This window comes from Procambarus clarkii, chromosome 87, assembly GCF_040958095.1.
Source record: "Procambarus clarkii isolate CNS0578487 chromosome 87, FALCON_Pclarkii_2.0, whole genome shotgun sequence".
In the NCBI taxonomy this organism is placed as follows: Eukaryota; Metazoa; Arthropoda; class Malacostraca; order Decapoda; family Cambaridae; genus Procambarus; species Procambarus clarkii.
In genome coordinates this window covers 1,257,567-1,283,185 of record NC_091236.1, presented here as the reverse complement: position 1 = coordinate 1,283,185, position 25,619 = coordinate 1,257,567, and the positions used below count along the sequence as shown (strand labels likewise).

Here is a 25,619-nt window from a genome sequence, read left to right as displayed (position 1 = left end):
TTGTCTGCACCAATACTTGTCTGCTCCACCACTTGTCTGCACCACCACTTGTCTGCACCACCACTTGTCTGCACCACCACTTGTCTGCACCAATACTTGTCTGCACCAATTCTTGTCTGCTCCACCACTTGTCTGCACCAATACTTGTCTGCTACACCACTTGTCTGCACCAATACTTGTCTGCACCAATACTTGTCTGCTCCACCACTTGTCTGCTCCACCACTTGTCTGCACCAATAATTGTCTGCACCAATACTTGTCTGCACCACCACTTGTCTGCACCAATACTTATCTGCACCAATACTTGTCTGCACCAATACTTGTCTGCACCAATACTTGTCTGCACCAATACTTGTCTGCACCACCACTTGTCTGCACCAATACTTGTCTGCTCCACCACTTGTCTGCACCACCACTTGTCTGCACCACCACTTGTCTGCATCAATACTTGTCTGCACCAATACTTGTCTGCACCAATACTTGTCTGCACCACCACTTGTCTGCACCAATACTTGTCTGCTCCACCACTTGTCTGCACCACCACTTGTCTACACCAATACTTGTCTGCACCAATACTTGTCTGCTCCACCACTTGTCTGCACCACCACTTGTCTGCACCACCACTTGTCTGCATCAATACTTGTCTGCATCAATACTTGTCTGCACCAACACTTGTCTGCGCCAACACTTGTCTGCACCAACACTTGTCTGCACTAATACTTGTCTGCACCAACACTTGTCTGCACCAATACTTGTCTGCACCAATACTTGTCTTCACCAATACTTATCTGCACCAATACTTGTCTGCAGCAACACTTGTCTGCACCAACACTTGTCTGCACCAACACTTGTCTGCACCAACACCTGTCTGCACCAACACTTGTCTGCATCAATACTTGTCTGCACCACCACTTGTCTGCACCAATACTTGTCTGCACCAATACTTGTCTGCACCAACACTTGCCTGCACCAACACTTGTCTGCACCAACACTTGTCTGCACCAATACTTGTCTGCACCAATACTTGTCTGCACCAATACTTGTCTGCACCAATACTTGTCTGCACCACCACTTGTCTGCACCAATACTTGTCTGCACCAATACTTGTCTGCACCAATACTTGTCTGCACCACCACTTGTCTGCACCAATACTTGTCTGCACCAATACTTGTCTGCACCAATACTTGTCTGCACCAATACTTGTCTGCACCACCACTTGTCTGCACCACCACTTGTCTGCACCACCACTTGTCTGCACCAATACTTGTCTGCACCACCACTTTCTAAAGAACGTCACTTTTGAATATTTAGACAGGAATAAATGTGTATATTTACCTTCTGTGGTTCTGTTCCAATTGTTGTTGTTTTTCCAATTATTACCTTAACAATATTTTAGTCATTTTCTTCTCTACTTCGATTCATTGTTGCTTTTTTTTGCACTTAGTTTTAATATTTATTTTTTACTTAAATTATTAAAATTATGCACATAACGCTCTGGGAATTATTGACTTTAGTCCTAGAACTGGCCAGACCTTTGACTCTCAGACTCTTCCTGTATCCTGTGATGTTATGTACTTGTGGCTCTCAGACTCTTCCTGTATCCTGTGATGTTATGTACTTGTGACTCTCAGACTCTTCCTGTATCCTGTGATGTTATGTACTAGTGACTCTCAGACTCTTCCTGTATCCTGTGATGTTATGTACTTGTGGCTCTCAGACTCTTCCTGTATCCTGTGATGTTATGTACTAGTGACTCTCAGACTCTTCCTGTATCCTGTGATGTTATGTACTAGTGACTCTCAGACTCTTCCTGTATCCTGTGATGTTATGTACTAGTGACTCTCAGACTCTTCCTGTATCCTGTGATGTTATGTACTAGTGACTCTCAGACTCTTCCTGTATCCTGTGATGTTATGTACTAGTGACTCTCAGACTCTTCCTGTATCCTGTGATGTTATGTACTTGTGACTCTCAGACTCTTCCTGTATCCTGTGATGTTATGTACTAGTGACTCTCAGACTCTTCCTGTATCCTGTGATGTTATGTACTAGTGACTCTCAGACTCTTCCTGTATCCTGTGATGTTATGTACTTGTGACTCTCAGACTCTTCCTGTATCTTGTGATGTTATGTACTTGTGGCTCTCAGACTCTTCCTGTATCTTGTGATGTTATGTACTTGTGACTCTCAGACTCTTCCTGTATCCTGTGATGTTATGTACTTGTGACTCTCAGACTCTTCCTGTATCCTGTGATGTTATGTACTTGTGACTCTCAGACTCTTCCTGTATCTTGTGATGTTATGTACTTGTGGCTCTCAGACTCTTCCTGTATCTTGTGATGTTATGTACTTGTGACTCTCAGACTCTTCCTGTATCCTGTGATGTTATGTACTTGTGACTCTCAGACTCTTCCTGTATCCTGTGATGTTATGTACTTGTGACTCTCAGACTCTTCCTGTATACTGTGATGTTATGTACTTGTGGCTCTCAGACTCTTCCTGTATACTGTGATGTTATGTACTTGTGGCTCTCAGACTCTTCCTGTATACTGTGATGTTATGTACTTGTGGCTCTCAGACTCTTCCTGTATACTGTGATGTTATGTACTTGTGGCTCTCAGACTCTTCCTGTATACTGTGATGTTATGTACTTGTGGCTCTCAGACTCTTCCTGTATACTGTGATGTTATGTACTTGTGGCTCTCAGACTCTTCCTGTATACTGTGATGTTATGTACTAGTGACTCTCAGACTCTTCCTGTATACTGTGATGTTATGTACTAGTGACTCTCAGACTCTTCCTGTATACTGTGATGTACTTTTGCTTCAATAAATTATTATTATTATTATTATTATTATTATTACTGCAGAGAGAAGCTGCAGGTGATGATGGCCGTCAAGAAGCGATATCTATGTTGCCTGGTGACTGTCATCTGTCTCGTGTGGTGAGTATACTGTCTCGTATGGTGAGTATACTGTCTCGTATGGTGAGTATACTGTCTCATGTGGTGAGTATACTGTCTCGTGTGGTGAGTATACTGTCTCGTGTGGTGAGTCCCCTGTCTCGTGTGGTGAGTATACTGTCTCGTGTGGTGAGTATACTGTCTCGTATGGTGAGTATACTGTCTCATGTGGTGAGTATACTGTCTCGTGTGGTGAGTATACTGTCTCGTGTGGTGAGTCCCCTGTCTCGTGTGGTGAGTCTCCTGTCTCGTGTGGTGAGTATACTGTCTCGTGTGGTGAGTATACTGTCTCGTGTGGTGATCTCCTGTCTCGTGTGGTGAGTATACTGTCTCGTGTGGTGATCTCCTGTCTCGTGTGGTGAGTATACTGTCTCGTGTGGTGAGTATACTGTCTCGTGTGGTGAGTATATTGTCTCGTGTGGTGAGTCTCCTGTCTCGTGTGGTGAGTATACTGTCTCGTGTGGTGGGTATACTGTCTCGTGTGGTGATCTCCTGTCTCGTGTGGAGAGTATACTGTCTCGTGTGGTGAGTATACGGTCTCGTGTGGTGAGTATATTGTCTCGTGTGGTGAGTCTCCTGTCTCGTGTGGTGAGTATACTGTCTCGTGTGGTGAGTCTCCTGTCTCGTGTGGTGAGTATACTGTCTCGTGTGGTGAGTCTCCTGTCTCGTGTGGTGAGTATACTGTCTCGTGTGGTGATCTCCTGTCTCGTGTGGTGAGTATACTGTCTCGTGTGGTGAGTATACTGTCTCGTGTGGTGAGTATACTGTCTCGTGTGGTGAGTCTCCTGTCTCGTGTGGTGAGTATACTGTCTCGTGTGGTGAGTCTCCTGTCTCGTGTGGTGAGTATACTGTCTCGTGTGGTGATCTCCTGTCTCGTGTGGTGAGTATACTGTCTCGTGTGGTGAGTATACTGTCTCGTGTGGTGAGTATACTGTCTCGTGTGGTGATCTCCTGTCTCGTGTGGTGAGTAAACTGTCTCGTGTGGTGAGTCTCCTGTCTCGTGTGGTGAGTCTCCTGTCTCGTGTGGTGAGTATACTGTCTCATGTGGTGAGTATACTGTCTCGTGTGGTGAGTATACTGTCTCGTGTGGTGAGTATACTGTCTCGTGTGGTGAGTATACTGTCTCGTGTGGTGAGTCTCCTGTCTCGTGTGGTGAGTCTCCTGTCTCGTGTGGTGAGTATACTGTCTCGTGTGGTGAGTCTCCTGTCTCGTGTGGTGAGTCTCCTGTCTCGTGTGGTGAGTATACTGTCTCGTGTGATGAGTATACTATCTCGTGTGGTGAGTATATTGTCTCGTGTGGTGAGTCTCCTGTCTCGTGTGGTGAGTATACTGTCTCGTGTGGTGAGTCTCTTGTCTCGTGTGGTGAGTCTCTTGTCTCGTGTGGTGAGTATACTGTCTCGTGTGGTGAGTATACTGTCTCGTGTGGTGAGTATACTGTCTCGTGTGGTGAGTCTCCTGTCTCGTGTGGTGAGTCTCCTGTCTCGTGTGGTGAGTATACTGTCTCGTGTGGTGAGTATACTGTCTTGTGTGGTGAGTATACTGTCTCGTGTGGTGAGTCTCCTGTCTCGTGTGGTGAGTCTCTTGTCTCGTGTAGTGAGTATACTGTCTCGTGTGGTGAGTATACTGCCTCGTGTGGTGAGTATACTGTCTCGTGTGGTGAGTATACTGTCTCGTGTGGTGAGTATACTGTCTCGTGTGGTGAGTATACTGTCTCGTGTGGTGAGTATGCTGTCTCATGTGGTAAGTATACTGTCTCGTGTGGTGAGTATACTGTCTCGTGTGGTGAGTATACTGTCTCGTGTGGTGAGTATACTGTCTCGTGTGGTGAGTATACTGTCTCGTGTGGTGAGTATACTGTCTCGTGTGGTGAGTATACTGTCTCGTGTGGTGAGTATACTGTCTCGTGTGGTGAGTATACTGTCTCGTGTGGTGAGTATACTGTCTCGTGTGGTGAGTATACTGTCTCGTGTGGTGAGTATACTGTCTCGTGTGGTGAGCATACTGTCTCGTGTGGTGAGTATACTGTCTCGTGTGGTGAGTATACTGTCTCGTGTGGTGAGTCTCCTGTCTCGTGTGGTGAGTCTCCTGTCTCGTGTGGTGAGTATACTGTCTCTAGTGGTGAGTCTCCTGTCACGTGTGGTGAGTCTCCTGTCTCGTGTGGTGAGTATACTGTCTCTAGTGGTGAGTCTCCTGTCTCGTGTGGTGAGTCTCCTGTCTCGTGTGGTGAGTATACTGTCTCGTGTGGTGAGTATACTGTCTCGTGTGGTGAGTATATTGTCTCGTGTGGTGAGTCTCCTGTCTCGTGGTGAGTATACTGTGTCGTGTGGTGAGTCTCTTGTCTCGTGTGGTGAGTCTCTTGTCTCGTGTGGTGAGTATACTGTCTCGTGGGGTGAGTATACTGTCTCGTGTGGTGAGTATACTGTCTCGTGTGGTGAGTCTCCTGTCTCGTGTGGTGAGTATACTGTCTTGTGTGGTGAGTATACTGTCTCGTGTGGTGAGTCTCCTGTCTCGTGTGGTGAGTATACTGTCTCGTGTGGTGAGTATACTGTCTCGTGTGGTGAGTCTCCTGTCCCGTGTGGTGAGTCTACTGTCTCGTGTGGTGAGTCTCCTGTCTCGTGTGGCGAGTATACTGTCTCGTGTGGTGAGTATACTGTCTCGTGTGGTGATCTCCTGTCTCGTGTGGTGAGTATACTGTCTCGTGTGGTGAGTCTCCTGTCTCATGTGGTGAGTTTCCTGTCTCGTGTGGTGATCTCCTGTCTCGTGTGGTGAGTATACTGTCTCGTGTGGTGAGTCTCCTGTCTCATGTGGTGAGTTTCCTGTCTCGTGTGGTGAGTCTCCTGTCTCGTGTGGTGAGTCTCCTGTCTCGTGTGGTGAGTCTCTTGTCTCGTGTGGTGAGTATACTGTCTCATGTGGTGAGTCTCCTGTCTCGTGTGGTGAGTCTCTTGTCTCGTGTGGTGAGTCTCCTCTCTCGTGTGGTGAGTCTCCTGTCTCGTGTGGTGAGTCTCCTGTCTCGTGTGGTGAGTATACTGTCTCGTGTGATGAGTCTCCTGTCTCGTGTGGTGAGTCTCCTGTCTCGTGTGCAGGGGTGAGTATACTGTCCCGTGTGGTGAGTCTCCTGTCTCGTGTGGTGAGTCTCCTGTCTCGTGTGGTGAGTCTCCTGTCCCGTGTGGTGAATATACTGTCTCGTGTGGTGAGTATACTGTCTCGTGTGGAGAGTATACTGTCTCGTGTGGATAGTCTCCTATCCCGTGTGGTGAGTATACTGTCTCGTGTGGAGAGTATACTGTCTCGTGTGGTGAGTCTCCTATCCCGTGTGGTGAGTATACTGTCTCGTGTGGTAAGTCTCCTGTCTCGTGTGGTGAGTCTCCTGTCTCGTGTGATGAGTCTCCTGTCCCGTGTGGTGAGTCTCCTGTCCCGTATGGTGAGTATACTGTCCCGTGTGGTGAGTATACTGTCTCGTGCGGAGAGTATACTGTCCCGTGTGGTGAGTCTCCTATCCCGTGTGGTGAGTATACTGTCTCGTGTGGTGAGTATACTGTCCCGTGTGGTGAGTATACTGTCTCGTGTGGTGAGTATACTGTCTCGTGTGGTGAGTCTCCTGTCCCGTGTGGTGAGTCTTCTGTCCCGTGTGGTGAGTATACTGTCCCGTGTGGTGAGTATACTGTCTCGTGTGGTGAGTGTACTGTCTCGTGTGGTGAGTCTTCTGTCTTGTGTGGTGAATCTCCTGTCTCGTGTGGTGAGTCTTCTGTCTCGTGTGGTGAGTCTTCTGTCTCGTGTGGTGAGTATACTGTCTCGTGTGGTGAGTATACTGTCTCGTGTGGTGAGTATACTGTCTCGTGTGGTGAATCTCCAGTCTCGTGTGGTGAGTCTTCTGTCTCGTGTGGTGAGTCTCCTGTCCCGTGTGGTGAGTCTTCTGTCTCATGTGGTGAGTCTCGTGTCTCGTGTGGTGAGTATACTGTCCCGTGTGGTGAGTCTCCTGTCTCGTGTGGTGAGTCTCCTGTCTCGTGTGGTAAGTCTCCTGTCTCGTGTGCAGTATACTGTCTCGTGTGGTGAGTATACTGTCTGGTGTGGTGAGTCTCCTGTCTCGTGTGGTGAGTCTCCTGTCTCGTGTGGTGAGTCCCCTGTCTCGTGTGGTGAGTCTCCTGTCCCGTGTGGTGAGTCTTCTGTCTCATGTGGTGAGTCTGCTGTCTCGTGTGGTGAGTCTCCTGTCTCGTGTGGTGAGTCTCCTGTCTCGTGTGGTGAGTCTCCTGTCTCGTGTGGTGAGTCTCCTGTCTCGTGTGGTGACTCTCCTGTCTCGTGTGGTGAGTCTCCTGTCCCGTGTGGTGAGTCTTCTGTCTCATGTGGTGAGTCTCCTGTCTCGTGTGGTGAGTCTCTTGTCTCGTGTGGTGAGTCTCCTGTCTCGTGTGGTAAGTCTCCTGTCTCGTGTGGTGAGTATACTGTCTCGTGTGGTGAGTATACTGTCTCGTGTGGTGAGTATACTGTCTCGTGTGGTGAGTATACTGTCTCGTGTGGTGAGTATACTGTCTCGTGTGGTGAGTCTCCTGTCTCGTGTGGTGAGTCTCCTGTCTCGTGTGGTGAGTATACTGTCTCTAGTGGTGAGTCTCCTGTCTCGTGTGGTGAGTCTCCTGTCTCGTGTGGTGAGTATACTGTCTCGTGTGGTGAGTATACTGTCTCGTGTGGTGAGTATATTGTCTCGTGTGGTGAGTCTCCTGTCTCGTGTGGTGAGTATACTGTGTCGTGTGGTGAGTCTCTTGTCTCGTGTGGTGAGTCTCTTGTCTCGTGTGGTGAGTATACTGTCTCGTGTGGTGAGTATACTGTCTCGTGTGGTGAGTATACTGTCTCGTGTGGTGAGTCTCCTGTCTCGTGTGGTGAGTCTCCTGTCTCGTGTGGTGAGTCTCTTGTCTCGTGTGGTGAGTATACTGTCTTGTGTGGTGAGTATTCTGTCTCGTGTGGTGAGTCTCCTGTCTCGTGTGGTGAGTATACTGTCTCGTGTGGTGAGTATACTGTCTCGTGTGGTGAGTCTCCTGTCCCGTGTGGTGAGTCTCCTGTCTCGTGTGGTGAGTCTCCTGTCTCGTGTGGCGAGTATACTGTCTCGTGTGGCGAGTATACTGTCTCGTGTGGTGAGTATACTGTCTCGTGTGGTGATCTCCTGTCTCGTGTGGTGAGTATACTGTCTCGTGTGGTGAGTCTCCTGTCTCATGTGGTGAGTTTCCTGTCTCGTGTGGTGATCTCCTGTCTCGTGTGGTGAGTATACTGTCTCGTGTGGTGAGTCTCCTGTCTCATGTGATGAGTTTCCTGTCTCGTGTGGTGAGTCTCCTGTCTCGTGTGGTGAGTCTCCTGTCTCGTGTGGTGAGTCTCCTGTCTCGTGTGGTGAGTCTCTTGTCTCGTGTGGTGAGTATACTGTCTCATGTGGTGAGTCTCCTGTCTCGTGTGGTGAGTCTCTTGTCTCGTGTGGTGAGTCTCCTCTCTCGTGTGGTGAGTCTCCTGTCTCGTGTGGTGAGTCTCCTGTCTCGTGTGGTGAGTATACAGTCTCGTGTGATGAGTCTCCTGTCTCGTGTGGTGAGTCTCCTGTCTCGTGTGCAGGGGTGAATATACTGTCCCGTGTGGTGAGTCTCCTGTCTCGTGTGGTGAGTCTCCTGTCTCGTGTGGTGAGTCTCCTGTCCCGTGTGGTGAATATACTGTCTCGTGTGGTGAGTATACTGTCTCGTGTGGAGAGTATACTGTCTCGTGTGGTGAGTCTCCTATCCCGTGTGGTGAGTATACTGTCTCGTGTGGAGAGTATACTGTCTCGTGTGGTGAGTCTCCTATCCCGTGTGGTGAGTATACTGTCTCGTGTGGTAAGTCTCCTGTCTCGTGTGGTGAGTCTCCTGTCTCGTGTGGTGAGTCTCCTGTCCCGTGTGGTGAGTCTCCTGTCCCGTGTGGTGAGTATACTGTCCCGTGTGGTGAGTATACTGTCTCGTGCGGAGAGTATACTGTCCCTTGTGGTGAGTCTCCTATCCCGTGTGGTGAGTATACTGTCTCGTGTGGTGAGTCTCCTGTCTCGTGTGGTGAGTCTCCTGTCTCGTGTGGTGAGTCTCCTGTCCCGTGTGGTGAGTATTCTGTCCCGTGTGGTGAGTATACTGTCCCGTGTGGTGAGTATACTCTCTCGTGTGGTGAGTGTACTGTCTCGTGTGGTGAGTCTTCTGTCTCGTGTGGTGAGTCTTCTGTCTCGTGTGGTGAGTCTCCTGTCTCGTGTGGTGAGTCTTCTGTCTCGTGTGGTGAGTCTTCTGTCTCGTGTGGTGAGTCTTCTGTCTCGTGTGGTGAGACTTCTGTCCCGTGTGGTGAGTATACTGTCCCGTGTGGTGAGTATACTGTCTCGTGTGGTGAGTATACTGTCTCGTGTGGTGAGTCTTCTGTCTCGTGTGGTAAATCTCCTGTCTCGTGTGGTGAGTCTTCTGTCTCGTGTGGTGAGTCTTCTGTCTCGTGTGGTGAGTATACTGTCTCGTGTGGTGAGTATACTGTCTCGTGTGGTGAGTATACTGTCTCGTGTGGTGAGTCTCCAGTCTCGTGTGGTGAGCCTTCTGTCTCGTGTGGTGAGTCTCCTGTCCCGTGTGGTGAGTATACTGTCCCGTGTGGTGAGTCTCCTGTCTCGTGTGGTGAGTCTCCTGTCTCGTGTGGTAAGTCTCCTGTCTCGTGTGGTGAGTATACTGTCTCGTGTGGTGAGTATACTGTCTCGTGTGGTGAGTCTCCTGTCTCGTGTGGTGAATCTCCTGTCTCGTGTGGTGAGTCTCCTGTCTCGTGTGGTGAGTCTCCTGTCCCGTGTGGTGAGTCTTCTGTCTCATGTGGTGAGTCTCCTGTCTCGTGTGGTGAGTATACTGTCCCGTGTGGTGAGTCTCCTGTCTCGTGTGGTGAGTCTCCTGTCTCGTGTGGTGAGTATACTGTCTCGTGTGGTGAGTCTCCTGTCTCGTGTGGTGAGTCTCCTGTCTCGTGTGGTGAGTCTCCTGTCTCGTGTGGTGAGTCTCCTGTCTCGTGTGGTGAGTCTCCTGTCTCGTGTGGTGAGTCTCCTGTCTCGTGTGGTGAGTCTCCTGTCCCGTGTGGTGAGTCTTCTGTCTCATGTGGTGAGTCTCCTGTCTCGTGTGGTAAGTCTCCTGTCTCGTGTGGTGAGTATACTGTCTCGTGTGGTGAGTATACTGTCTCGTGTGGTGAGTATACTGTCTCGTGTGGTGAGTATACTGTCTCGTGTGGTGAGTCTCCTGTCTCGTGTGGTGAGTATACTGTCTCGTGTGGTGAGTATACTGTCTCGTGTGGTGAGTCTCCTGTCTCGTGTGGTGAGTCTCCTGTCTCGTGTGGTGAGTCTCCTGTCTCCTGTGGTGAGTATACTGTCCCGTGTGGTGAGTCTCCTGTCCCGTGTGGTGAGTATACTGTCCCGTGTGGTGAGTATACTGTCCCGTGTGGTGAGTCTCCTGTCCCGTGTGGTGAGTATACTGTCTCGTGTGGTGAGTATACTGTCTCGTGTGGTGAGTATACTGTCTCGTGTGGTGAGTATACTGTCTCGTGTGGTGAGTCTCCTGTCTCGTGTGGTGAGTATACTGTCTCGTGTTGTGAGTCTCCTGTCTCATGTGGTGAGTATACTGTCTCGTGTGGTGAGTATACTGTCTCGTGTGGTAAGTCTCCTGTCTCGTGTGGTGAGTCTCCTGTCTCGTGTGGTGAGTATACTGTCTCGTGTGGTGAGTATACTGTCTCGTGTGGTAAGTCTCCTGTCTCGTGTGGTAAGTCTCCTGTCTCGTGTGGTGAGTATACTGTCTCGGTTTGTGGGGTATCTGGGGCTTGACTCAATTATTCAATTATTTACTTATTTAATTTAATAACGAAGGACCACCCACTTTTAAGAAAAGAGGGAAACTAATAAAAGTGATCATTAGAAAACACACTGAAGAACCAGTGTCTATGGATAAGGATTAGAAAGAATAATCACTTAAATAAAGAATGGACTGTATGATTAATTAACTAAAGTCAGAGCCTCAAACACCTACATTGGGGGGATATTACTAGAACTTCATATATGTCTAGGAACTAGTGTGGTTCGTCACCAATTCATTGTTGAGTAAATAATATTATGATCTAAAATGCTATAGAGTCAAATATGTGAACTCAAATTGTGAATATTAATGATTATTAAATTACGGAGCAACCATCTAAGTAAACACACAAATTTCCAGTAATCATATATGGTAAGAATATTCAATATAATAGTCTTGCAAATTTGTATAATGATCAAAATGGAAGAATTATATGTGTACAAAAAGTCTTAGCTTTAAGACGATTTCTCTTCGTGATCTCAGGATCTCCACATAGAAGAAATTAGAGATGAATAACACGAATGCTGTTAACGACTCGTTGACTCCTCACATACGAGCTGTAATTTAAAGAATATTAAGTAGCATTGGACTAGGCTACTTTTAATCTCAATATTCATGAAAATAGAAAAAACACTAATGCGGTACTAACGTTGGATATGGGGTCGTCTCACTATGTAACGACAGACTACTCACATATATACAATCTTAAATGATGCATCAAGAAAGAAACTATACTTAACGTGAGCGTAGCTACTACTGAAGTCTGCCGATATCGTGTCTGCCAGTCCCAAACTTTCACGGCGTTGTACACGTATTTGTGGGTTTTGGCTTAATTCTAGACGCGTTATTGGTTGGCCGAGCACTATGGAGCACGTGGAAGAATAATTATTCACTCTTAGTTGGGTATCAGTGTAATTCTTGCTGATAACTCCCAATCGCCACGTGTCTCGCCACTCTTGACGCCAAGACCCTTATCTCGTCCGCTGTCCAAACACGCTCGCTGCACAATGGCGTCTCCCTTCCCCAACCCGCGTCTCGCATTCACCACAGAAATTATTAATCATGAATAATACTATTTCGCGCAATTGTGGCTGAAATACTTTAATGAGGACTGGGTTTCAATTAGAGGGATTTAAATATTATCGCCTTCTCGTCTTTTGGTGTTAAACGAGAAATGGAGAAGATTTTAGTTTTCTCCATGGCATTCACACGTGACAGAAAAACTATTACTTGATAACAATTGTAACTAAAAACTCTCGATTTAGAAGTATTGGGAGTTATGTTATCCGTAAGTAATTATCACACGGAATACTGATGATTTTAGAGAACCACATTCAATTCTCTAACACATTGGTAATAAATGTGTTTAACTAGACATTATCTGACGAAATGTTGGTGCTCTATTTTGTAAGAATTCTAGCATTAATACGCAGATACAATGGTTAGTTTATGTTGACACTACTGTTAGTAAGTTTAGTGACTACTGTAGTTAGTATATAATAATAATGATTTATTACAATACAATAGTAGTTTATTAGTGTTGGAAATTTCCAACACGGGTGGTGAGTCTCCTGTCTCGTGTGGTGAGTATACTGTCCCGTGTGGTGAGTATACTGTCCCGTGTGGTGAGTCTCCTGTCTCGTGTGGTGAGTATACTGTCTCGTGTGGTGAGTCTACTGTCTCGTGTAGTGAGTCTCCTGTCTCGTGTGGTGAGTATACTGTCTCGTGTGGTAAGTCTCCTTTCTCGTGTGGTGAGTATACTGTCTCGTGTGGTGAGTATACTGTCTCGGGTGGTGAGTATACTGTCTCGTGTGGTGAGTATACTGTCTCGGGTGGTGAGTATACTGTCTCGTGTGATGAGTGTCCTGTCTCGGGTGGTGAGTCTCCTGTCTCGTGTGGTGAGTATACTGTCTCGTGTGGTGAGTATACTGTCCCGTGTGGTGAGTCTCCTGTCTCGGGTGGTGAGTATACTGTCTCGTGTGATGAGTGTCCTGTCTCGGGTGGTGAGTACTCTCCTTCATATTATTTAGGTCAGCTAGTTCCTGGCACACACTGCAATCTCCCCTCCATATAGTCTTATAGTCAAAGGCAGCTCAGCTAGTTCTTGACACACACTGTACTCCCATTCGAATAGTCTGGGGCAGCTAGTTCTTGACTCACTCGCTTCTTCCCCTTCACATAGTCTAGGGCAGCTGCACAAATGCTGACGTACCTAAATATAATAATAACAAAAATATGTGACCCCGGCGTCTCTGGTCGACGTCTTGTTGCTGTGGCGTGTCACTTGGGGACGTCCAACAAGCTATTTCTTGATAATATCAAACATGTTTACGCCTCAACACTTGGACCTTAGCCGGCCGACAAGTTACCATACAATGTCGTTCATAGATTATGTAAGATAACTTATATCATTCAATTTATGTGATTTTTTCTGTGGCTTACTTCTTAGAGCTGGCTCATACCTCATAACTTTGTTTAATATTAGTAAGGTTTGACTGATTAATCTAAAATACTATATATCAGAACCGGAACGAGGTACCTCCTGTATCGCTGACGAAGTCGGATTGCAGTGACAACCAAAGGTGAATCGCTGAAGCGCGAAAATTCTAGACTTGCTTTCAAGGTGTCTCCGTCAAGGATGTTGTTATGGCGGACGACCCCTCTACGGGACGAACCCTCTCTGGTACGACCCCTTCTCAGGGACGAACCCTTTCTGGTACGACCCCTTCTCAGGGACGACCCCTCAACGGGACGCTGCGTTCGTACGCCAATAAATTTTTATCGAATTCCCGAAAGAGATAAGGTAAGATAGGGTACTTGTTCAGTGCATACATTGCGTATGCAAAGTTGCATACATTGAAAATAAGTTACAAACAAAATGTCGGATTAATAGACAGAGCTAGTACATACAATGCCTGAAGCCACTAATACGCATGGTGTTTCGGGCAAGATGTGGGGAGGAAACTTAGACTAAACCATAATACTAACTGAGATCAAAAGCATAAATTGAATTCAGAAAGAAAAAAGAAAAAGATACGGTAATAATTACATGATCGATGGAACAGCAGAAGAAATAAACTAACTAAATAAATCCTGTTTAACTAAATAAACAGGAGATTACAATTTACTTTATGTTTATTCATGACAGATATCAGCAGTTAAATAAGTTGGTCCATAATCAATGATATTTGAAAATAGCAAGACATAGGTTGACATTTAGGGGTAAGGTAGGTTACATGGAGTTTATTAGGTTGTACTTAGTTTTACTCTTAAACTGGTTGAGAGAGGTACAGCCTTTGATAAGATGAGGAAGGTCATTCCACATTCTGGGTCCCTTGTTTTGCAGAGCATTTCTAGTTTGGTTAAGTCGTACTCTTGGAATATCAAATAGGTATTTGTTTCTGGTGTAGTGCCCATGGGTTCTGTTACAACCTTCTAGTAAGCTTCTAAGGTCAGGATTGACATTACAGTTCAGAGTTTTATATATATAATGTACACTTGAGAGAATGTGCAGTGACTTAATATCTAACATTTAAAGATTTAAGTAGGGGGACTGAGTGTGCTGTCTGGGGCCAGAGTTTGTTATTGTTCTAATACCAGCTTTGTGTTAAGTAATTAGAGGACGTAGATGATTTTTTGGTAGTAGAACCCCAAGCACAAGTACCATAATTGAGATAAGGATAGATGAGAGAATAATAGAGCGTTACCAGGGCAGAACGAGGTACATAATATCTGATCTTAGAAAGAATGACAACAGTTTTAGAAACTTTTTTTTTTTTGCTATATGTTGAATGTGTCCCTACAAATTTAGCTTGTTATCGATGAGAACACCAAGGAATTTGCCATCTATTTGTTACTAATTTGGATATTGCTTATTCTTAAATTAAATTGATTTGAGGATTTATTACCAAACAAAATATGGTAGGTTTTGTCAATGTTAAGGGTGAGTTTGTTGGCAGTTAACCGAAAATGGACTTTATTTAGTTCAGTATTCACTGTATCATTCGGAGTAAGAGGGTCAGGACTGGAGAAAATGAAGGTTGTGTCATCGGCAAATAAAACTGAAATGAAGTGTTGAGAGGCATTTGGAAGGTCATAAATGTAGATGAGAAAGAGGAGAGAGCCGGGTTTACTGCCCTGTGGAAAAACAATGTTGATGGGTAGTCAGCCAGTATCCTCAAGAAAGTGGATTTACATCAACGAGTGCTTGACCAGAAAAAGGCAGAAACTCCTCTACCGCCTGCGACAAATCCTGAATAAAAACACAAGATGTGATCCATGAGTGCTTTGTCAGAGATGGCATGTTAAAAGTGAGAAAAACTCCTTCAGGTAAAATGTTTACAATCTCAAATGAGGATACCCTCAAAACATTTATCACGCAGTGTAGTTCGACTGGCCTGGCTAACCCTATCAGTTAGTCAGGCCAGACTGACCTGACATAATCCTATCACTTGTGCCTCTTTTTATTTAATTCCCTTGTCACCAAGTGCAGGCTAGGTTACCTGTATTTCATTGTTACCTAGGCTTCCTAGCCTCCCCATACTCCCTTGCTTAATTGTACCCTGGCTTTGCCTGTGTCCTCTAGTGTAAACTATTACTTTGAGTGTACCTCAAAGTAATCTGCCTCATTTTTTATAGTTTAATTTAAGGAATTTATTAAGTTTTGTATTCCTAACACAGTCATTCTTTTTAGTATCCTTTTTTACTTGTCATCTATTTTTTTCTTTATTTGTCCAATGTTACATTGTTTTTTCTTTGTATAATTCATTTTCACCTATTCCTATTTTTATATTGCATTTCATGCTATAGTTATTTTTTTATATCTAGATCTTTTCATAATTGCCCCTTTTGCCTTTTTTTACCGTCAAACACCCGTCTTATGCAAAGTAGTATAGACCCAGAACTAAACCTCTTATCTAGTATCTATGACAATCATCACTTTAAAAATCAAAATTGCAGGTAGTATACAGTACATGATGTAAACGATGGATTAACACATTGTTTCTGTAATTAACTTGAATGTAAGATCTCTAAGTAAACACTTTGATGATATTAGTGCACTGATTCAAACTGTTGACAACAAATTCTCCTTTGTTATACTTACTGAAACGTGGTTAAGGGGGCAAGAGTTAATTTTGTCAAAGTTGTTCAATATCAACCAATATTTATTGACTAGTTGTATGTGAAAAGGGCTGCAATTGTTCCATGTTTCAGAACTGCAGCCTAAATAGAAAGGGAGATTAATTTTTTTTTGTCAACGAGTTTTACATATTTTCAAGTGAATTCAAACCTTTCACCTTTTCAGATATAATCATTCTATGACACTTTTCTGGCACATTAGCATATAATAAAGGATCTGTTGGAGGAGATATTCCAAAACATCTTTAGTTTTCCTAATACAAATAGTCAAAGTTCCCCCAAAAAATTATGCAGATATGTCATGTTTATTGCTATTTATAAAATCAATAAATGAACTTAGGAAAACATGCTTCCAACAGATTTTAGAGACATAAACTTTACATATAAGATGTAAGTTTCATGTAAATTGAATAAAAATGAAAGAGTCTGAAGTCGTTTATGTTACTTGAAAAATAAATCTTTAAAATATTAAAGTCTAAGGTGCTGCCATCTGTGGCTGAGGTTGCCATCAACCAATTTCCTGGCCCCCTTGACACCCTTACATATAGGCTTTCGTGTAGTCAAGTGTATAAGTTTCATGTAAATCGTTCGATAAACAAATAAAAAAACTAAAATTGAAAAAAAAAAAAAATTTAACTTAATTTTTTTTAGTTAAAAAAATTATAATTTTTTTAATATATGCTATTGTGATAGCTGAGAGTCATAGACATGATTTCAGTTGACACTTGTGTTTGATAATCGTTTTTGACCATTTTGGAAAATTTTTGACACCTAATTCAATATTTTTTTTTCTCCCTTCCTATTTATGCTACGATGCTGAGACTTGGACCAGATGAAACACTTTTCATATACAAGTAGTCAAAAATGTTTGATAGAAATCGAACTAGTTTTCATTTAATGCATTTTTTTGGAAATCTGGAACTCATGCCCTTTAAAAGAGGATACTACACAACCCTTTAACATACCAAACTAATCAGCAATTCACAACTGTCGACCAATTGAGAGAGGTGGTGGTACTGCTCTTTACTACCACCAAGAACTGACATGCTTAAAAGTAAATAAAACTAGAGACTCCTGTGGAGAGTATATCTTTGCCTGTTTCAGAGTCAAGAGTGCCGAGGCTGTCCTGACTGTGGGAGCAGACTACAGAATATCTAACACTGATGTGTCTGAATTCAACTCTCACCTTAGAAATCTAATACTAGCTAATAGACTTAACAAGAAACAACTAATAATTTCGGGGGGATCTTTAATATTGACCTCTGCGAGCCTGATAACCCTCATACTGCTAGTTTACTCAGCTGTATGAATTCCTGCTTCCTCATACCCTTAATCACTAGACCTAATAGAATTACTGATACGACTGCCTCGGCTCTTGACCACATCTGGACTAACATAACCTCTCCACTTACTTCAGGGGTAATCACTGATAGGACCACAGACCATTACTCTTCATTTCTCCTAACCAACATTAATAAACCACCTCTAGATACAATTAAGATTAGCTTTAGACTGCAAAATGAAACTTCTATAAGCAAATTTATTGCTGCTGCTGCTAATTTCAACTGGGAGACTGAATCAGGTAACATAGTGAACATCAACTATGCAGTGCAAACATTTCTTCAGAACTCTGAGCCTCTTTAACACCCACTGTGCAGTGCTAATAAAACAAGTCACAACTAAAAGGTTAAACAAGGGTATACATGGCTTACAAGGGTATACTTAAATCTTTTAATAAAAAAACATGACCACGAGAAGAAGTATAGGTTAGGAATCATCGCCAAAGAAGTTTCAACGATTTACTCATCAATGCTGTCTAAAATAATTAGAACAAAGTAAAATACTACGAAAATCATTTTAACCAAACTAAGGGCAACATTAAGAAAACATGGAGCACTATTTCTCAAATATTAGGATCAAAAATGGTTTTGAGTAAAAAATTAATACTCCTATTCAATGACGATGGTGTGCTCTCAGCCTCAGACCTTGCTATTGAATTCAATAGTTTCTGCTCATCCATTGGCACATCCCTTGCTAATGAAATTCCATCCTCCCTAACTAATGTTAAGGACTACCTTACAGGTAACTATCCAGAGTCTCTGAACCTAACTAATTCCTCTCATGTTAATGAAATAATGCCTTCTCTTTAAACAAAGTCAAGTGCCCTTGCTGAGACACCAACTTTTATTTACAAAAAAGCCTCCAGATTTCTAACTCTTGCCATTGCATTACTCTACAACAAATCACTTGAACTCCAAACCTTTTTGAATATTCTAAAAAAAAACGAGAGTAACCCCAGTCCAAAAATGTAGTGATATCACTGATTCAACAATTTCACACCTATATCAATTCTGCCAACCATATCAAAAATATTTGAAAGCTTATCTACAAGCAGCTTTACTCATATCTGGCCAAATACAATATACTTAGCTCCTGCCAATATGGCTTCAGACCCCAGAAAAGCACTATCGATGCACTGATTAGAATGATTAACTTGATATATGCAGCTCTTGATAAAAATGAGTTACCTGTTGGGTTATTTGTTGACCTACATAAGGCTTTTGACACTGTCAACCACTAAACCTTCTTGTTAAATTACATCATTATGGAGTCAGAGATCACACCCTCCAATACCTTCAGTCTTACCTTAGTAACAGGCTCCAGTATGTTTCTGTGGATAATTCCATTTCTCCCACCCTACCCATCAACATTGGTGCTCCACAGGGCAGCATACTTGGCCCTCTCCTATTTCTCATCTACATTAATGACCTTCCAAACGCCTCTCGATCATCACATCAAACCAGTTTTATTTGCTGATAACACAACCTTCATTTTCTCCAGTCCTGACCCCCGTGCTCTGAATGTTAGTGAATACTGAACTAAATAAAGTCCATCTTGTGGCTAACTGCTAAAACACTCAGTTTTTAACATTGACAAAATCTTGTGTGTTTTATTTGGTAATAAATACTAGATCAAATTAATCTAAGAATAAACAATATCCAAATTAGTAACAAAGTAGATGGTAAATTCCTTGGTGTTTTCATCGATAACAAGCTGAATTTCCAGGAACACATTCTATATATAGCAAAAAAGGTTTCTAAACCTGTTGGCATTCTTTCTAAGATCAGATATTATGTACCTCGCCCTGCCCTGGTGACACTCTATTACTCTCTCATATATCCTTATCTCAACTATGGTATTTGTGCTTTGGGTTCTACTACCCAAAATCATCTATCCTCTAATTACTCAATACAAAGCTGCTGTTAGAACAAAACCAAACTCTGGCCCCAGACAGCACTCGGTACCCTCACATAAATCTTTGAAAATGTTAGATATTAAGTCAGTGCACATCCTCTCAAGTGTACTCTACATATTTAAATCTGTGAACTATAATGTCAAGCCTGACCTTAAACACTTCCTAGAAGGTTGTAACAGAACCCATGGGCACCACACCAGGAACAAATACCTATTTGATATTCCAAGATTGCGCCTTAACCAAACTAGAAATGCTCTACAAATCAAGGGACCCAGAATGTGGAATGATCTTCCCAATCATGTCAAAGGCTATACCTCCTTCAACCAGTTTAAGAGAAAAACTAAGTACTACCTAATAAGTTCCACGTAACCTACCTTACCCCCTAAATGTCAACCCATGTCTTGCTCTTTTCAAACAATACTGTTTGGTGACCAACTTGTTTAATTGCTGATTTCTGCCATATCCCCCCCCCCCCCCCATTTCAACACAATTTATACTTTAATCTCAATTAGTATTAAGTTTTAGTCTAAGTGTTTTTCCCACATCTTGCTCGAAACGCTTTGCATATTAGTGGCTTTAGGTATTATATTTACTAGCTATATCTATAAATCTAACATTATGTTTGTAACTCATCTTCTATGTATGTATTTTTACCTGAATAAATATTTGAATTTGAATTTGAATTTGAATATGGGTAGGGTGGGAGAAATGAAATCATTCTTCGAAACACACTGGAACCTGTCAGTGAAGTAGTAGTAGGCATCCGTCAATCCCGTGTGGTTATGGAGTTGTGCCCTGGGTGTCTAGTTGTTGTTGTGTAGTTGGATGCAGCGCCTGCTGTGGCTGTGAACGCCATCCCGAGAATGACAGTCTCGACTACAGTGAGCGCAGATAAACGCCGAAGCGGGTGCGTCTGACAGTGGTCGAGACCTCCTCTGAAATCTATTATCCTCCGCCTGCCTCTTCAGATCATCCTCGAATTGCTGGAGTCCCTTCTGCACTTTGTATCTCCAGGCAGATCTGTCCGCAGCTGCTGCCTCCCAAGTGTTGATGTCGATGTTCATCTGCTTGAGGTCGCGTTTGCAGGCGTCTCTGAAATGCAGCTGAGGTCTTCTGGTGGGTCTCCTTCCTGATGCCAGTTCTCCATACAAGAGATCCTTTGGTATGCGGTCATTTTCCATGCGTGTGACATGTCACAGCCATCGCATGCGTCTCTGCTTCAGGAGAGTGAATTATTGAAGGGACTCCTGTTCTCTCAAGTACAGTGTTGTTGGTGACGTGGTCTTTCCATGTGATGTCAAGGATGCGTCTCAGGTTCCGCATGTGAAAGGTATTAAGCCGTCTCTCCTGGCGAGAGCGCAGGGTTCAGGATTCCGAGCCGTAGAGAAGTGTACTCACCACACATGCCATGTAGACTTGTGCCATGTACTATCAGTTTGGCATTTTCCCAAACACGCTTTGTGAGCCTGGCCAGTGTTGTTGCGGCCTTCCCAATACGCCTGTTGAGCTCAGTGTCCAGGGAAAGGGTGTCTGAGATTGTGGAGCCCAGGTACACAAACTCGTGAACTGCCTCCAGCACATAGTCTGCTATATTTATACAGGGTTGCTCATTGACATCTTGTCCCATCACCTGTGTCTTCTTCAGGCTGATTGTCAGGCCGAATGAAGAACAGGCTGAAGCAAAGTGGTTGAGTAGCTGCTGCAGGCCGTCTGCTGTGTGTGTTGTGATCGCTGCGTCGTCGGCGAAGAGGAACTCCCTGAGGATTCGCATCTGTACTTTTGTCTTTGCTCGGAGTCTGGATAGATTATAGAGCTTTCCATCAGATCTTGTACGGAGATAGATGCCTTCTGTGGTTGTTCCAAAGGCATGCTTGACGAGGATCGCGAAGAAGATGCCGAACAGGGTTGGAGCAAGAACGCACCACTGTTGATGTTGAACGGTTCAGAAGTTGAGCCGTCGTACACGACTGTCCTCTTCATGTCCTTGTGGAACGATTGTATCATGCTGAGTAGGGTGGGTGGACAGCCAATTTTGGCCAAGATCTTGAAAAGTCCGTCCCTGCTCACGAGGTTAGAAGGCCTTTGTAAGGTCAATGAGGGCAATGTACAAGGTTTTTCTCTGCTCCCTGCACTTTTCTTGAAGCTGTCTCAGGGAGAACACCATGTCAATGGTCGACCTCTCTGCTCGGAAACCACACTGTGACTCGAGGTACACTCTTTCGGCAAGAATCTGAAGCCTGACCAAAACGACCCTAGCGAAGAGTTTGCCGACGACGCTGAGGAGGGAGATGCCGCGATAGTTGTTAACATCGCTATTGTTACCTTTATTTTTGTAGAGAGTGATGATGTTTACATCTCTCATGTCTTGTGGCACCGAGCCCTCCCTCCAGCACTGGCACAGAAGTTCATGAAGCTCAGTTTTAAGTGTTCCACGAGCGCACTTGAGAACTTCAGGCAGAATCCCGTCGTCTCCTGGGGCCTTCCCTGAGGAAAGTGAATCCACAGCTTTCTCAACTTCTTCCACAGTTGGTTCAAGATCAAGTTCTTCCATGATGGGCAGGCATTCAATTGCATCCAAAGCCTCTACGCTGACCAAGTTCTCTCTGGAGTAGAGTTCGGAGTAATGTTCCACCCAGCGATTCATCTGTTGATCACGGTCTTTAATGATCTCTCCAGTGGCTGACTTTAGAGGAGCTGTCCGGTTTTGTGTAGGGCCTGTTGCCTGTTTGATCCCTTCGTACATACCTCTTATGTTGCCGACAGTGGCCGCAGTCTGGATGCTGGAACAGAGTCGAAGCCAGTAATCGTTAGGACAATGCCTCGCAGTTTGTTGAACTCTACTGCGGGCAATACGGAGGGCCTGTAGGTTCCTTTCTGAGGGCAGGTTCTTGGAGGATGATAGAGCTCGTCTCTTTTCCTTTACGAGGGGTAACAGTTCCTCTGCACTGGCCTCGAACCAATCTCCTGACTTGTTCTGCCTCTTACCGAAGGTGGACATGGCAGTGTTGAAAATAGTGCCCCTGAGATGTAACCACCTCTCACTTGCACTATCACAGGGTGGTACAGGAAGGGCATTTACCAGCGCAGCAGTGAATTCCTTCACCTTGTGAAGGTCTCGGGTCTTGTTTACGTTAATGCGTGCTCTTCCCTCCTTCTTTGCTCTGTGGATTTTCCGGGGCTGGAACTTTACTCTGCAAACAACGAGAGAGTGGTCGGTGTCGCAATCTGCGCTCTGGAAGCTGCGGGTCAGTTTGACATTTCTCAGATTGTTATGCCCCGTAAGCACCAGGTCGTGTTGGTGCCAATGCTCAGACCTGGGATGTCTTCAGGAAACCTTATGCTGGGGCTTGGTGTCGAAGAAGGAATTGGTGATGCAGAGATCATGATGGCAGCAGAACTCCAGGAGGCGCTGCCCACTCTCATTCATCTTCCCAAATCCAAACTGGCCCAGGCAGGAAGGCCAAGAGCTGTGATCAGAACTAACTCTTGCATTAAAGTCTCCCAGGAGGAAGACTGGCTCTTGTTGAGGTATGTCTCTGAGGGTTAGGCCGAGGTCATCCTAGAACTTGTCCTTCGCTTCGGTAGAGGAGGTCAGTGTTGGTGCATAGGCATTGATGAGGCTGACCATTCCTACTGCTGTATGAAGCTGAAGTTTGATGATCCTTGCAGACCCCTCCATAGGCGGTACTATAGACCCTAACAACCTGTTCCTGATGGCAAAGCCAACGCCATGCTCCCTTACCTCTTCTGGTGGTTTGCCCTGCCAGAAGAAGGTAAAGTCCTTCTCCCGTATTCTGTCGGTTGCGGGCAGACGTGTCTCCTGCAGGGCGACTATGTCCATCTGGAGCCTGCGCAGTTCATTGTTGATCACAGCTGTCTTGCGGGCGTCGTTCACTTCCAGTAGATCTTCCGAGAGACCCAGTGTCATGGTACTTACATTCCATGTGCCCAGTTTGAGAGCTGGGTGGCTCTGTGTTTGTTTTCTTTTTCCTGGTGCATGGGTTGACGATCCGCTTATTGGATTGTGACCTAAGTCCCACACACCCAGTGGAGTAGGCGGACCGTGGCGGGACAGCACCTTATTGGCTGGGGGCTGCCCAGCTTGAGGCGGGCGGTAGCTGTCATATGAAATCGGATGATTTCTCGCCCCGACGGAAGCAACCCCTGGCGCCTTACTCTACGCTAATTGAGTGGTAGGCTTATCACCGGTAACTGTCACTTCCTGTGTAGAGCGAGTGTCCTCTCCAGGGCACAGGCCTGGGCAGTAATTATGGTGAACCGGCTGTTGCCCATGCAGCAGACTCACCCTCTCCACGCTACCGATGTGATCCAAGGGAAGGGCAGGCGCCGATACGCCTGGCACCAGTGTCGTCGCAGAAGTTGCCAGAATGTAGCTGTAAACAGCTGCAAACTGCCTTAGGGACTCCGACTCCGGATTTTTCCTCAGGATTGACTCCCGAAGTCTTTCCCATGAGTGGGTTTAGCCACAAGACAGCAGAGGTTTGAATTCGTTGTTTTCCTTCCCCTAGATGAGCTGCCTTTCCAGGCTAACGAGTCCCATCTGCCCGAAGCAACTGGTTTTAAGGCGCCAGAGACTCGCCTTCGCCCCTTCTCCTGTTGGTAGAAGCAGTTCCGCCAGGCCTAGAGGCTAAGCCACACGTGCAGGCCAGGAGTTGGACTTGGTTGTCAGAGGCTATTTGAGACGCACGCCATGAGGGGCACTTTACAGGCTGTGGGAGCTTATCTCTACAACCCTTCCCCCCCGGCTATAACAACCCTTGGAACCGTAAAAGTAAGTAAAGTAAAGTAAAGTAAGTGACAGTAAAGTAAGACTGAAGATATTGGTGGGAGTGACCTCTGACTCCATAATGATGTAATTTAAGAAGAAGGTTTTGGTGATTGACAATGTCAAAAGCCTTACATAGGTCAACAAATAACCCAACAGGGAACTCATTTTTGTCAGGAGCTGCATGTATCAAGTTAATCATACTAATAAGCGCATCGTTAGATTTTTTGGGGTGGGGTGGGGGGGGGTGGGGATCTGAAGCCATATTGACAAGTATATTGTAATGAAAGGAGTGGATATTAATTTAACTTCTTAAAGATAAACTTAGTTTTAATTTATGCATAATCCAGTCTTCAGACTATTCGCACTAAGTGATTAAGACCAGACTCAAATTCGTTCTGTTATTTAATAATGTTTGCTGACGTGACAGCCAAATTTCTGTTAAATATATCTCCACAAACTCTCAGCAAAGCAGTTATACAAAATAAAGAACACCTACTTACCTAATCGGGACGCTCCCTTTACGGTATACAACACTACTAACTATGAGTCACGAGACCAGCCCCACAGAACAAGGAGGATGTCACTACAACCAAAAGTCAGGCGGTACATCCACAACAGGAATTATCCACGGCCCAGGATACTTAGTAACCTATCACGTGATGAGGAATGGGAACCTCCTGATCCCTTATACACCTTACAGGCACGAACTATGAACTAACAAGCCTACATCCGACACCAATACCTCTACCAATCAGGACAAAATCCTTGTGTACATCAACAAGAAGCTCCTCTACCAACAACACCTCTGCACGTCACCACAGCACTGCTCTCCAGGTGCGGCACCAAGACTAGAACTCTGTCCTCACATGGCAACTTCTCTCCTCCTGTTGTGCAGCTTCCTGTTACTGGCAGCCAATAATCATTCATAAAAAAATCTTTATCATCACCATCATCTATGAGTACAGTCTTGCCTCGCCAACAATTCATATATCAACTCATATCACTCCATAATCACTCACAAAGCCAAAATGGTTGGGCCACTACCCAGTCGTCCCCACTCTCCACCTAACCTCCCAAACCTCCTTCATGTTTTCCTAAATCCTTCCCGTGCCTCTGCCATCCCCTGCTTGCCAGCTCTTTGGACATTTTCAAGTTTCAAGAATTTAACACGAAAACTTCAACCTAAAAATTTGGAGTGTATTAACAGAAAATGAGGAGAATATATGGGGAGGTAAATGTTACAGCACAATAAGTGTAATTATGTAATATGCAGTCAGTCAGGAATGTTCTTATCACATTTAGTATTAAAACGTACTGTCTATTCAATATTCGGAGGAAGGGTTGCATGTAGCTTATATTTAAATGTGTATTTTAAGCAAAGACAAATACAAATTACAATAGCAAGTTATCATATAATACTTAATAAGTCAATATTAATTGTTGTTCATTTAAACTAAGAGAAACCAATAGGTAATGTGTTTTCCGACATACCAAAGTTTTTTGCTAATAAATTTAATTCTCCAATAATTAAAATTGTAAAAAAATTGAGTAAGTAGAGACCTCATATAAAATTACTCATGTTAAATTAAATACTGAAGACTAAGCCAGTGAATTTTAATCAGCATAAGTCTTACTT

General features: G+C 44.6%; 1 protein-coding gene across 1 annotated transcript in view; it reads left to right on the top strand.

Annotated features, from left to right (window-relative positions):
* Positions 1-25,619, top strand: part of LOC123746941 (carbohydrate sulfotransferase 11) — a 118,656-nt gene that overhangs the window by 35,859 nt on the left and 57,178 nt on the right. Inside the window, exon 2 of the mRNA XM_069317265.1 lies at positions 2,869-2,943. Coding sequence (XP_069173366.1) covers positions 2,885-2,943 — 59 coding nt within the window. The 5' untranslated portion in view covers positions 2,869-2,884. The remainder of the gene's footprint in view (positions 1-2,868; positions 2,944-25,619) is intronic.